Source organism: Anolis sagrei, chromosome 5 (assembly GCF_037176765.1).
Source record: "Anolis sagrei isolate rAnoSag1 chromosome 5, rAnoSag1.mat, whole genome shotgun sequence".
Classification (NCBI taxonomy): Eukaryota; Metazoa; Chordata; class Lepidosauria; order Squamata; family Dactyloidae; genus Anolis; species Anolis sagrei.
In genome coordinates, this window is record NC_090025.1 from 149,839,775 (window position 1) to 149,854,579 (window position 14,805).

Sequence of the window (14,805 nt, forward strand, 5' to 3'; positions counted from 1 at the left end):
AGGCTTAGTCTGCAATCACATAAATATTTTCCTAAAAGTAAGTTAGATCTGTTGAAAAAGTGGGACTTCTGAGTAGACATACTCAAGATGGACAGTCAATATAATGTTTCACATGTCAAAGTCTTAAAAAGCAAAAAATAAAAAAGGGAAAATAAAACACTGCCCTTTTCTTACCTGCTTCAGACACAGTTTCATAATTGCATTGTTAGCTGTGTTTAGATTTGAGGATTTTAAAAATCTTTTTGTGCCATTATTCCACTAGAATATGTAAGGAAATATTGTTGGGTAGATCTCATTCTTCAACCTTCCATATATTTAGGGCTGTGGTTCCCATCAGATGAAGCCAATATGGACAGTGGTCATCTAAGAAAACCTGGTTAGCAAAGTCTAGTGTAGATTTATTATTACATTCCAGATTCTCCAATAGTGATTTGCGTTATCACTTCAGCAGTGTGAATCTTAAAAAAAATCTCTCTTTTTTTTTGATTTTCTGAAGTACTGATTTTACCATACTGGTTTAGCCAGGTGGTACCTACTTCAAAATCTAGCTGCTGATTTATATATCAACATAAAATGTTCTTTTTGGCCTGCGGGTTTAAAGTGTAACAGTTTGATTCTGGCTTGTACTCCTAGGTAGCCTGGTATTTCTTATGTTGTCTATTGAAAATGTGCATTGTATGGAAAAGTATGCAGTAAATTTTGTCTGCAGCATTGGTGTGATTTATTTCACCAGGTGTATTTTAACCAAGCCGAGGAAAGCATATGTTTTGGACCTTTACCAAGGAAAAATATTTTGTCAATATATTTTTTAAAAAATCTTCAAAGAAAAAAAGGCTATAAAAGGGTATATTTAAAATGGTCATCAGGATTATTTTTAAAGAATCCATGAAATGTTGCATTGCTATAACTCTCTCTCCCCCCCCCCCCCCTCCATTTTTTGGCACTCACTTTCAAGAAGTAAGCATGTGAGGTAAAACAGATTAATTGCTTTGGCTTTGGGGCATGCCATAGAAAGGATAGAGTCCAACTCAAGTGCATTAAATAGGTAATCTATTTTGTTTTAAAGCTTCAATTAAATCCTGGGGTCAAATGAAATAATGATCCCCTTGGGACATTGAGTACTTTTGTGCTAAAATTAGACCAGCTTGGAAGTCATTCTTGGTATAGATATCTTTTGCAATCCTGGAAATGTGATACCATGCAGTTGATTGTATTGCATTGCTCTTGAAAACCACACAAACCCTCCTGCTAGAATAAGTCATATGGTAGCTAGCTTAGTGGTATAAATATAAATTGGAGCGTAGGGACTATATTTTAATATTGAAAAGTAATAGGAAATAAAGTTAGGCGATCTACTCAAGTTTCACATCGTTAGGAAGTTTTTCTAATTGAATTCCTCCAAGAACATCATGTAGCTGTTGTTCAAGTGTAATTCTGATAAATCAGGTACAATCTGTTTGACAGTTTTCTGTTCCTTCAATTATTGACCTCCATTCATCAGAGTGAGTTACTGGCATACAATGCACTCTCATGGCATGATGGCTTACCCCTTTTCTGGTGGTTTGACAATATGCACAGAAATTAATCAAGAAGCATGTTGTGTGACCTAAATTTTATTGGTCTCAAATCTGTGGAACAGGAATAAGTGTTATAGGACCCACCAGGTGCTAGCCATGCTAACTAGGGCTTGGGGCACCTGATCTACATCAGCATCCAGTATGCCATTGTGTCCCATTCCAGCTGCAGCCATATGCTGTGTCTGAAGAGTTTGAAGAGTATGAACAAGGATAGCATGATTTGAAGCACAGCCATAGATTTTGATTGCAGTCTTCCAACCCATTATGGATCAATCTTACAGGGTTTCCATATATTTCAAGTTTATTCTGTGTGCTCATGTATATGTTCTGAAATTGTAGTCAAAATATTAATATTATATTTTAATATTAATATTAAAACATTGGGGTCAAGATAAGAGCAACAAAATAAACTGTCCCCCCATCTAAGTGGATTCTGTACCTTGCTGTGATTTCAAGGGTTTCTTTACTATGGAGGGTGGCAACCTATGACAAGCTCTGAGTGAATAGAAAAGATCAGGGCTTCGTTTAGGTTCTCCCAGGATGGACTAAGAGCTCATCTCTATACACAGAAAAGGGGATTATTCCTTCATTTCTAAAATTAGTATGGTATCTTTAATATGGCATCTATTTTTATCACACACACACACACAAAGTAACCACCCCCTCCCCTGTGTAGCGTGGCAAAAGGACTTTTATGAATGGGGTCCCCAGGAATGATGGTGATTCCAGCTGGTGTGGTTGCCCCCCCCCCTTGATGGAGCACTAGTGTTTTTCTTCTCCACAAAATCCCCCAAACTTACATTTGACTTATGCATGAGACCAACGTATACATTAGTATATATGGTAATCAGTTTGTGAACCAAAATATCTTTTGAGGCCTTATCAAATGCTTTGCTGAAATTCAGATTAATGACATCCACTGTATTTGGACTCTCTACTAAACTAGTGACCTGATCAAAATAAGAGTGTAAGATTAGTTTGGCCGGATTTGTACTTGACAAATCCATGTTGGCTCCTGCTAATCATTGCCTTGTCATCAAAATACTTGCAGACAAATTCCTGTATAATCCAGATGATTATCTCAGTGTATGATTCTCTTGAAGCCTTGTAATTAGGTTTTGTTAGAAGTCAGTTGAATATAATTTCGGCAGGCTAGAACTGTGTGCTTATAATGCAACTGTATTTGTGCCTGACTGATTCCTACCAAATAGCTTCTCATATGGCTGCAACAGATGTTTCACCAAGTGACTACAAAGCCCCTTTAACTCAGTTTGTAGCAGTAGTTCCCAGTACTCCTCTTTTGTATGTTTTAACAGAAACAATAATAAAGCCCCTAGGCTTTCAAAACTGTTTTGTATTTCTGTTGTTGTTGTTCATTTGTTCAGTCGTTTCCGACTCTTTGTGACCTCATGGACCAGCCCACACCAAAGCTCCCTGTCGGCCGTCACTTCCCCCAGCTCCTTCAGAGTCAAGCCAGTCACTTCAAGGATGCCATCCATCCATCTTGCCCTTGGTTGACCCCTCTTCCTTTTTCCTTCCATTTTCCTCAGCATAATTGTCTTCTCTAAGCTTTCCTGTCTCCTCATGATGTGGCCAAAGTACTTCAATTTTGTCTCTAATATCCATCATCTGATCATCATCATCATTATCTGATGTGAAGTGGCCCATTCCAGTCCATTTCAGTTCGCTCACCCCCAGAATGTCTATCATTAGTCTTGACATCTCACCAATAACAACATCCAGTTTGCCCTGGCTCATCGATCTTACATTCCAGGTTCCTATGGTGTGTTTATCTTTAGAGCATCGGATTCGTCGTTCACCTCCAGCACCGTTGGCTGCTAGCCTTCCTTTTGGCTTTGAGCTAGCTGCATAATCACATCTGGGGTTAGTTGAACGTATCCTCTGCTCCTCCCCAGTAGCATTTTGGCCATCTTTCGACCTGGAGACCCATCTTCCAATGGCATACCGACATATCTCTGGTTGTACTGGTCCATTTAGTTCTCTTGGCAAGAATACTGGGGTGGTTTGCCATTGCCTTCCCCAGGGATCGCGCTTGGTCTGACCTCTCTGCCACAACTGTCCCGTCTTGGGTGGCCCTTCACGGTTTCGCTCGTGACATCATTGAGGTACTCAAGCTCCAGTGCCATGACAAGGCGGCGATCCTTTGCTGGAGTATATTTTCTATAGATGTAGCCTTTTCTATTCCTAAAGCCAATGTATCTAATTTCATTCTCCAGCATGTAGAAAAGAAATTCACTGTTCTTGGTTTCTTTATTTCATATGTCTACTGACTTTCTCTTGAAGTTGGACTCAAGGAGGCTCACAAAACGAATAAATTTAAACCCTAAAAACATTCAAAATTAGTCACATTACAATAGTATGAAATAAGAGGGAGGGAGCAGCAATTGAGAATGCTTTCTCTCATGTCCTCACCAAGCTAGCCTGTGATGGTGGCTTATGTAGTGGTATTTGTAACAATTCTGTGCTCAATTTGTGTACAAAGAGAAAAAAGTATTGATTGATTCAGTCTTAATAGCTATGTGTTTTTCCTCATTTCTAAGAAGACATATTATTTATCTAAAACAGATAATTCAGTGTCTCCAGGCTGAATTCAGTGCCTCAATTTTGTTCACGATTAGTTTCTACTCTTAAGGTTATGAGAGTGCAGAATTCCTATTCCACCTAACAATTGTCTCTTCTTTGTTGAAACTGATTAACATTAAGTTTCATTTTTTGCTTCAATTTCAGTGGTTGAGTTTTCTAAAATATACTTTTATTCTGTGAAACTTAGCTCTGTGTTTATTGGCTGTCTGGGCCCATATGGAGCTATTCAAGAGAAATAAATGGAAACTAATTATGTTAAAAATATATGTAGTGCAGGAATCTTCAAAGGTTCCTAACCTAACAAAGTCACCAGCTACACTATACTTTGGTGTACCATACTATACATTGGCATAACATTATGCCAGTCTATAAAGTAGCACACAGATGCCACACTATTCATTGGCATAAAATTGTGCATTTACATACTTGGACTTTAATATGAACTTAACTATGTGTTACACTTTATAGTTCTTCTCTTGGGCCTGAGTATTTTTCCTCAAAGCAATTGCCTGTGGGGTCCAATCCAGAGTAGGTACCTTAACACATACACACACACACACACACACACACACACACATGCTGCTGCCGTTTGGTGGTTCTTCTTCCTATAGCAGTCTTGTTCTGTCTGAAGACCTCTATACTTGTAGTTCTCAGTGCCAAAAACTATTCATTAAATGAAATTTTAACAGCTTTTAACACTGCAATAATGCTTCTGCCTTTCCTTTCTCACTTTTATATAGGAACATGCAATTTATATGTCCAGATGCATAAGTTATTAGGGTATCACACAAGTTAACACTTTTAGTGTGAAAAATGTGTCCTGGGATTTTTTTCCCAATGAAATACATTCTCAAAGTATACATTTTTGAATCTGTCTGTTGTACTCTGGACAACTATTCCAGGAACATTTTTTCCCAATCAGAGCTGCTGTTTTCTCGCAACAGGAGGCTGGAATGGAACTGCCCTGATTGATTTTCATGATCCCATAGGTATCATTTTCAGTATTCAATGAATCCAATACTGCTTTTTTTTTGCTGCAGACTTTCAAATTACTCTACAACTGTTTAACACACACAGGCGGTTTTATTTGGTCACCAGCTAGAACACACCGATATGAAATCAGCAAGAGAGTCTTGTGTCACCTTAAGGACTAATAGATTCATTATGGCAAAGCTTTCTTTAACCCATAGTTCATTTCTTCAGATACTTTAAATCTATCATAAATTATATTTATAAATACACATGGTGGTGACTGAATGTGCAGAAGGGAGACTATATAAGCAGTGAAATCTGAGCAGAATGAAATGCAGAAAGTCCAGACAGTGTCAAACGTATTATCAACGCTAACCATTCTTATCTTGGCTTTGGATAAGCCTATTAACACATGGAGGGGGTGGGGAGATTCATTAAAAAGCTCTCTTTATATCTCCAGCTGCAGAAGAGAGAACTGATGAATTGCAATTTACCAGCATTTCGGTTGAGTCTCCATTTGATTCTTCCTTTGCTAAAAATGACCACTTTAAGATCAGTGACAGAATGTCCTAGGAAGTTAAGATATGTTCCCTCTGGTTGTTGAAGATGGCCATTTCAGATGTCAGATTTGTCTTCTTTCATTTTGTTGCCTAGAAACTGGTCTGGTGATCCTATATAGAGCTCAGTGAGACTCTGTTGATAGATGATGACATTTGTCACATTTAAAGATGAGCAGATAATGGCATTATTAAGTTCTGTATCGAGGCTGCTGAAGTTGACTTGTATTTACATTTGGAATGGTTGTAGGGTCTGAGTACTTCTGTTTTTATCTTTGTTGTGGTGCCTTTTGTTTCTAATAAGTAGCTGTTTAATGGTAGAGTGCCTGTGTACCTTGCTGTCTCTATTTGCACATTATGCAAACTGTAGTAGAACAGTCCCCTTTCCAAATATTAATGTAAAATAATTTCTTTCAGTTTTGTTTCTCCTCTCCTGAGAACTTTGAGAGGCACCAAAGGGCAGTAGTAATTGGTGACTTTAACAGCCATAGCCACATATGAGGTAATGCTCAGGAGGATAAAAATTGAGAGGCTGTCCTTCCTAGGCTGAATTGCATAAACTATCACATATTCATGATAGTAAGCTCCCACCATCTTACAACAGTGGGAGATGACACCGAGGATATAACCCAGATCTTTTGTTTGTGAGTGACAGTATTGTGCAACAATGCATTAAATCAGTGAGATCACCAATACCAAACACATAGCCTCAGCCGATAATATGCCAACTGCTTGCAATTATAATGGCTCAGGAAGTTCGATTTAAATGAAGATTCAACTTCAGAAAGGTGAATTGGTCTAAATTCTCTTATATGTTAGATGACAAGATTATATTGGTCACCCTAGTCCCTGAGGAATATGAGCGCCTTACTGAAATAGTAAAAATCTGCTTACTGGCTTCTATACCGAGAGGCTGTAGGACACATTATCTTCAAAGTATTACTCCTGATATAGCTGTCTCGTACGAAGATTATTACAGTCTCCACAATGATTACCCATTCAATGAGCAAACTCTTTGGATAGTGCAGAGCATTCTGTCCTCCATCTCTCAAGCCAAGAAAGAATAGTAAAGTTGATAACAGAAGTCGATATGAGCAGGAGTAGTCAGAAGGCATGGAGGTTGTTAAGATGGTTGAGCAATAATCCTTCACAAACGAATACTAATGCCAACATAAAGGCAGATCAGATAGAGCATCAACTTCTGATGAATGGGAAACCCAACCTTGTCAACAAACTAGGTGTCAGATAACCAGTTAATGGGAACAACAACCTTGATGAACCCTTTACATCTACTGAACTGGAAATGACTCTCAATAAATGTAGAAGTGGCAAAGTAACTGGCCTGGACAATATACAGGTGGAACAAATTAAGAACTTTGGCCCAAAGGCAAAGTGCTGGCTGCTGAAGCTGATGAACAACTGCATTGCATCCTGTCAGAGATTAAGTTTTCTAATATCTACAAAGATACTCACAGGAACACCTCAGCAAGCAAGAGTCCAAAAGTGGCAGGCTAAAACTCAGAACTTCAATCAGTGGCTAATGCCGGAAGAGAAACTCCCTCCTGGGCACACAGAAGACTGGGCAACTTGGAAGGCGCTGAACAGACAGTGAGAGGCAGAGCCAATCTCAAGAAATGGAGCTATAAAGTGGAGTCCATGACATGCAAATGTGGAGAAAAGCACACTATAGACCACTTACTACAATGCAGTCTTAGCCTGCCACATGCACAATAGAAGACCTTCTTACAGCGACACCAGAGGCACTCAAAGTGGCCAGCTTCTGGTCAAAGGAAACTTAGTATAATACCACGTTTTTAACTTTGTGGTTTTTAAATACATTATAACTGTATTCTCAATTTGCTTCTGACATGATAAATAAAATAAATTCTTTTCGGTGTTACTTAATACAGGTAGGAGATGGATTTGTTTTTGTTTTGCTTTCTTTTAGCTGTTTTTCACATATAATGCAGAAAGGTACAGAAAAGGGACAGACGAGCCTCACCAAGAATTTTTTGTGTGCCCTTCATCCCAGAAACATTTTCTATATTACCTTTTTACTACTTATTTTCCTCATAGTATAGGCTGTTCATGCATTCAAGTAATACTGTTCAGAACACAATAACACTCAGCTCAAAGCAGATGTTTTTAACACAGAGGACTGCATCATGCTCCAGGCATAGAATGTGAAAGCAGTTCAACCAAGGAAGAGCTACAAAAGAATTCTGAACTATGTAGTCCTTTAACAACTACAGACCTTTACATCCAGTACCAAGTTACATAACTGCATCTGTACTAATTCTGAAGCCCATCTCTACAAAATTGAAAATCAAAGCAGTATGACTTAGGGTTATGATTGCTGATGGCATAAATAACCCAAAGACTCCAGATCACCTGATCTTAGAAGCTAAGTAAAATCAGCTTTGGTTAGTACTTGGATGAGGTACTACTAGCGACTGCCAGGTGTATAGGCTATATCTGAAGGGGAGAAATTGTAAAACCATTTCCGAGGCTTCCTTGCTTAAGAAAACCATGTGAAATTTCTGAGGCAACAAGAAGCTGACAGGTGACTTCAAAGTGTGTGCACATGCATGCACACACAATAATCAATTACTAGACTAATGTAGCAAAAGTACCTTGTACAGTCAAGGGAATTCAGACCAGTCAGTGTCTAAGGCACAGTAAGACCCTACCTCATTCTGTAGAGTCTCAGAGAAGGCAAACTGTTTCACTTTCTGATCTTGGAGATCATTCACTGGTTCACTTCCCTCTCTTCTTTCTCCTTTACCACACCATCTCCACATCCCTTTCCGATGATTTCCATTCTAGGGGAAAGGCAAGGTATGCATCTAATATGCCAGGCCTTGCTCCCAATCGTCTTTCTCCTGTGCCCCACACCATTTCCCCCTTTCCTACATTCTTGCATCGCTTGCCTCACCATGCCTAGCAATATCATACCTCCCACCCCCTCTTGTCCCTGGTCTCAATTCACCATGTCTCTCACCCCTTGGAAGTCATGTCCTGTTATATCTTCCCTCCTTGTACCCAGTGTCTCACTTCATGTCATAGCATCTCTCGAACTTGTTTCCCATTCTGGGAATTATGCAAAATGTAAATCTAATAAATAAATAAGTGAATGAATAAATAAATAAATAAACAAATGGACATTACCTTCCTTTTTTGGTTGTGTGCTTTATCTTAACTCATCTGCCTCTTTTCTTTGTCCCTTACCTCTATAATCTCTTCTTTTCTTCTCTTCCTTGATATCATTCATTATTTCTTTGAATGTCATGCCAGTGTGCAATCCTATTTTCTTATCCCATGTACCTAGCCTCCTGCTCCCTCATTTTCACCTTACCCCCACTGCTACCAGACTTCCCTTTGTCATTTCCCGTTCAACTTCAAATGGTTACATTTCCTTCCCTTTTCCCACTCCTTCACATCTTCTCCCATTTCCTGCCTCTTGTCTCACTTTATGTTATCCTGTCCAATTCTTGCACCTATTGCTTCACCACTACCTCTGTCAGTGCCAACACCATGAGAAAAGGAAGTGTGTGAGAGAAGCAAGGGAAACAGTTGTGACAGGGGAGGGCAGATAGCAGGGCACACTTTGTGAAAGAGCTTCATTCACCCTTGGAGAGTTAGTATTATCCACCTGGGATATGAACTGGCTTCTGTTTTTCCGAAGTGGACCTGATAATCATTTGCTTCAGAAACTGCTCAAAAGGCTTCGCACTATTGATTCTGTTTAAGAAGTAACTTGTAAAACCAGTTGTCTCTGTGACTACTAAGAGTTTTGTGCTGTTGGTCTTACTCCTGAATAAATGGATAGAAAGTAGGCTGCAGCCTAAAAGCGAATCTACGTTTTAATCTATTAAAATGATTTTTTGTTGTTGTTCATTCGTTTCCGACTCTTCGTGACTTCATGGACCAGCCCACACCAGAGCTCCCTGTCTGTCGGGAAAGTGCTGAGAATGCCTTTCCCCCAGCTCCTTCCACCCCCAGCTCCTTCAAGGTCAATCCAGTCACTTCAAGGATACCATCCATCCATCTTGCCCTTGGTCGCCCCCTCTTCCTTTTTCTTTTCATTTTCCCCAGCATCATTGTCTTCTCTAAGCTTTCCTTTCTTCTCATGATGTGACCAAAGTACTTCATCTTGGCCTCTACTATTCCTCCCTCCAATGAGCAGTCAGGCTTTATTTCTTGAAATATGGACTGGTTGGATCTTCTCGCTGTCCAAGGCATTCTCAGCACTTTCCTCCAACACCACAGTTCAAAAGCATCTATCTTCCTTCTCTCATCCTTCCCTATGGTCCAGCTCTCACATCCGTAGGTGACTATGGGGAATACCATTGCTTTAACTATGCGAATCTTTGTTGTTAAAATGATTAGTAGATTTTATTTTAGAAAAAGACATGGAGCTCCATGTGACTTTCAGAGCCAGTTCTGCATGTACTTGCAAAGCCAGATCCATTGGTTCACCATGTTGTTGTGGTTGGCTGCTTTCAAGTTCTTTCCAATTTAGGGAAACCTTAAAGCAAACCCATTGTAGTGTTTTCTGAAGCTAAGAATTGGTGATTCACCCATGGATTTGTCTGGTTGAACAGGGATTAGCACCCTGTTTTCTGGAGTCATAATCCAACATTCAAATTCCTACAGCATGCTCACTCCGAGTCACCATGTACTCACAGCTAACATCTGATCTGTTCAGTTAGAACAATGCTTTTAATTAAAAGTTATAATCGTAGTATGATCATAATAAATTACTATAACTAATAGTGATCCATTGTTCTAAATACATAATAGAGAACATATTACAAAAGCTGAAGTAATTGTTGATAAATACAGTTAAACATAATTTAATAATTAGGTGTGGTGTGTAGCTCCATCTGGAATTAGGTTCTTGGTGGCTTAGGTTCTCTCTGCATAGTTAATGGGTTGTTGATGGTATGAGATTAAAAGAAATACAAACATTTGAAAGTTTTCTTGTTTACTTGATCACATGGAAACACTTCTTACTTGCTGTAAATTGCCAGTTGCGAGCTATTTTCAGGCTTCACTGTTGTGATTTTTCTTATAATACTTGTACAGAATGCTTCTGGCTTATTTATAAACTATTGAAACTGACATAAATTTGCTCTTATGCTTACCTCCACTGCATGTACTGTAATAGGACAAGGATATTTTTAAGGGCAAATAAATTGCTTTAAATGCTTAGTGAGTCACTGTAATTTGTGGAATCCTTACATTTGCATTATATATGCTTGAAGCTAACCTTGAAGCTTAAGCCATTTTGTTAACTAGGAATAAACCAGCGGAAGACCCTATAGGCATATTATTTTATATCTGGAACTGCGAATACATACTTTCTCCTTTTAGATTATGTAAAGCCAGACTTTGGACCCCCCCCCCCCAACTTTTTTTCCACTGAGAAATACAGTAAAATATAATTGCTTCTTTCCCCCTTGTCCCCTTAAATACCAAGATGACATTCAATTAGTATGCTAAACAAGGTGTCTCATTGTAGCCATTACTTGCATATATTAAATATAACTAATATTTCATTTCCTAGAACAGTTTTTGTCTGGTGTAATTAAGACTTGGAATTCTCTTGAGGAATAAATGTGTTTCTCCCACACCCTTTCTTTTTATGGCATGATTTAAGTACTGTACAATTCTATTTCCATGACATACACTCCGGGGATATTGTGTTTAAGTCATCGAATTTCTCTTGGGACAGTGATAGAAGTCCCATCATTTATCTTTCTCTGTTATGTGTATCATTTAAAGATTTAAACTATCATTAATTTCAGTCTCTGAGTTGATGTAGTGCTAATTGAAAGCTCTGTGCCACCCATATTGCTGTATCTGTACTTAGATATTAAATTGTGAGAATAGTAATAGAGGCCTAGAAATTATTCCACGTGATAATATAAAAACCTTTCTTCATGTTTTTTTTTTAAATTCTCATCCAGCTAGTTTTCCTTTGCTTGGAAAAGGGTTGTGTTCACCTCCACATGCTAGACATTTGGTTCCTATTTCCACACCAGTATCTGGGATTCTTTCCTCTGAGATCTGTTTTAAGGACAGAAACTCCAAGTATTGGTTATCTTGCAGGGGAATAAAGGAGTTGAGGTTATTATTCAACTTGCTGCAGCCTGAGGCCCGTACATCTTAAGGAATAACCTTGTGTTGTTGAAGGCACTTGCAGTTCTTTCGAACATTAATTCAGAGAAAGAGATGTCCAGAGGAAACTTTGAGTTGACTACTGACCTCTTACAACCTTTGAGGCAATCTCTTACAAAAACCAGACTTAAGGACACAATTTTATTTCTCTTTTTCATAAGAAACATGGTAGCTAAGTGTTCCCATTCTTTCTCAGAGCTATATGCTAAAAGTAGACAAAGAAAAATGCAGTCATTGTAATACTGTGAAAAATGTGTGTCCTCTCCCCCTCACTCTAGCTGTTCACTTTTAGTTAGACTTTAAATACTTTTAACTGTTATTGTATACAGTATGATCAAATGCCTTACAATATTTTGTTTGCTCCAATTACTTTGTCAAGTAATTTTTCTGTTGTGTAGATAGAAGGAACTTGAATGCTTCATAAAAGAGAGAATGGAAATCAGTTTCTGCCTCTCTACCTCTGGTTTCTCATGACCTAAGAGTGTGATTCAAGAAAAAAACTAATAATTTGAATATACAATATTGGACATTTTACCATAGAATAATAGAGTTGGAAGAGACCACATGGGCCATCTAGTTCAACTCCCTGCCATGCAGGAAAAGTACGAAGTATCTGATAGATGGCCATCCAGCCTCTGTTTAAAAGCATCATCATGTAACATATATTGACCCCCTAATGATATTAATGAGACTAGTGAAGCTCACTGCTATATTCTGTGACATTACAAAGTGGTCATCTCCTTCTTATCAGAAATTATTGTCATTATTTATTTTAGTTTGAAAACACCACTGCAAAATCTCAGCTCATGATGTTCACAGAATATACGCCTAATATTTTTTTTAAAAAATGTTGGATATGTATTAGTATAAATACTTCAAAGTGCTTCTTTATTCATTAGATACATTTTCAAACAAATATATCAAAACACTTTTTCAATAACCACACAAGGGCTTTAAAGACCATTCAGCAAATATTCTCAGCCCTCACAAATGGACACTGGAAAAAGAGAGATTTTTATAGCAAACTGTAAGACTTTACAGACTATAATATTCTGAATTATTTTCTTCAACATAACGGCATGCTCCAAGTTGCCAAGAAATCTCCACAATCATAAATACTGATTTATTTTTAACAAAAAAGAGTTATTCACTGAAGAAAAATGTTTCAGCTGGGCTCTTATTTCTGTTTTTAACCAAGCCTTTATCTTTTCACACAATATGATACTGTTTGTATATATGTGCACGCAAGTAGGGGGGTTTATTGTCACATCTACAAATATAGAAAAAATACTAAAGGCTACAGAAATTACTACATTTTTTGTTAAAAATGTAATAATTTCTGTAGCCTTTTGCATTTTTTCCTATATTTGTAGATGTGACAATTGTATTTCTCTCCATAAACATCAAAGCCAGTTTTTAGCATGCTACTACAGCTGCCTGTATTAGGATAGAGAGCACTGTCCATATTTACAAACTGAAAGTTCAAGATAAATAGTAATCATATTTCTTCAGAGGAATTCGGAGATCAGTTACAGAATTTCTGGCAGCTCAGTCTAAGACGGGTGTCAAAGTGTCTTGTTCCCATCAATTAGTTTTGTTAAACTCCTAACAGGATCTAATTGTTATATAATTTTATTCTTCAGGAGAAGCCTACATGAGACTCAGTAGATTGCCTGAAGCAGAACACTGGTACGTGGAATCCCTGCGCTCCAAAACAGACCACATCCCTGCTCATCTCACATATGGAAAGCTCCTGGCTTTAACAGTGAGTGTAACTGTTAAACTAAAAGTCACATTCTGGGGGGGGGGGGGGGGGGGAAGGTTTTCGTTTTTCAAGACAGACAGCAATATTGGTTAAGGTTGTCTTAATAGCAATATAAGCGTTCTGCATAATTTATTTTAATTTCAGTAAATAAACATATTGATGGCCTATTGTTGGTTCAATGAAAAGCTTTTTTTCTTTCTCTTTCTCTCTATAGATCCCCTAACCTCATTCCTCAGTCTCCATCCATCACTGAATTCAGAAAAGGGACTGAATACCCCTTGTTCCTTTGAACAAGGCATGGGTACTAAGCTCTAAATGGGCAGATAGTTTTCTTTTTCTATGAAGTAGTCTACACTGGCTGCTACATCCCATCTGAAGCAAACTGGTATATTCACTGACTTTGGCCAAAGCAAAGCCAAGACAGTTTAAGCATGCTAAATCTGCAATACCCAACAAATGTTGGTGAATATCATGGGAACAGGCAGAAGTAATTTTGAAGTGAGTCTGGGTTTTCCTGCCTACGTAGACTTCCCCTATGTCCATAGTCTACATTCAGGTTAGAAGTCTTTCCCTTTTTAAAAACAATGTAATGGAGCCATGGCTTCATTGGGTAAAAACCCAAGAACTTTCTTATTGAAAAGACTATGACATCATATGGCCATTGGGCTTTTCCAGTATTTTAACTATCTGTATTTTACAATGCTACTGGTGGTAATCTTAGTATGAAATTTTGCTCTTTTGTGAAAACATTTGTATCTTAGACTAACTGAAAGAAGAGAAGGTTGGAAGAATTCTTTTTGCCTTTTAGAAAATAAATCCAACCTAATCTATTTTGTAGTACAATGGCTGCTGAGATTATAATTGCCTAGCCCAGAATCAACTCTAAAAGTGTTTCACAACCCACAAGTCAAGTCATATTATGGATTCATATGTAAAAAATTGTAACTCACCATGGCATAGTTTTCCAGAAAGCCATAAGAACAGGAAAATTTAGTGGTTAAGGCATTTGAGTTGTGGCACAGCTAGTTAGATAATTGGAAAGTAGCCAACTCTTGGCTAAAGCCCCTGTTTTCATTTTATTTATTTTTCCAGAAACTCTGTTTAGGTACATTGCACTATGAGCATGCTATTCTAAACGCCTTCAAAT

General features: G+C 38.0%; 1 protein-coding gene across 1 annotated transcript in view; it reads left to right on the forward strand.

Annotated features, from left to right (window-relative positions):
- TMTC2 (transmembrane O-mannosyltransferase targeting cadherins 2) overlaps window positions 1-14,805 on the forward strand; it is a 231,643-nt gene that overhangs the window by 167,400 nt on the left and 49,438 nt on the right. The window contains exon 8 of the mRNA XM_060777375.2: window positions 13,537-13,658. Within this exon, the coding sequence (XP_060633358.2) occupies window positions 13,537-13,658 (122 nt within the window). The remainder of the gene's footprint in view (window positions 1-13,536; window positions 13,659-14,805) is intronic.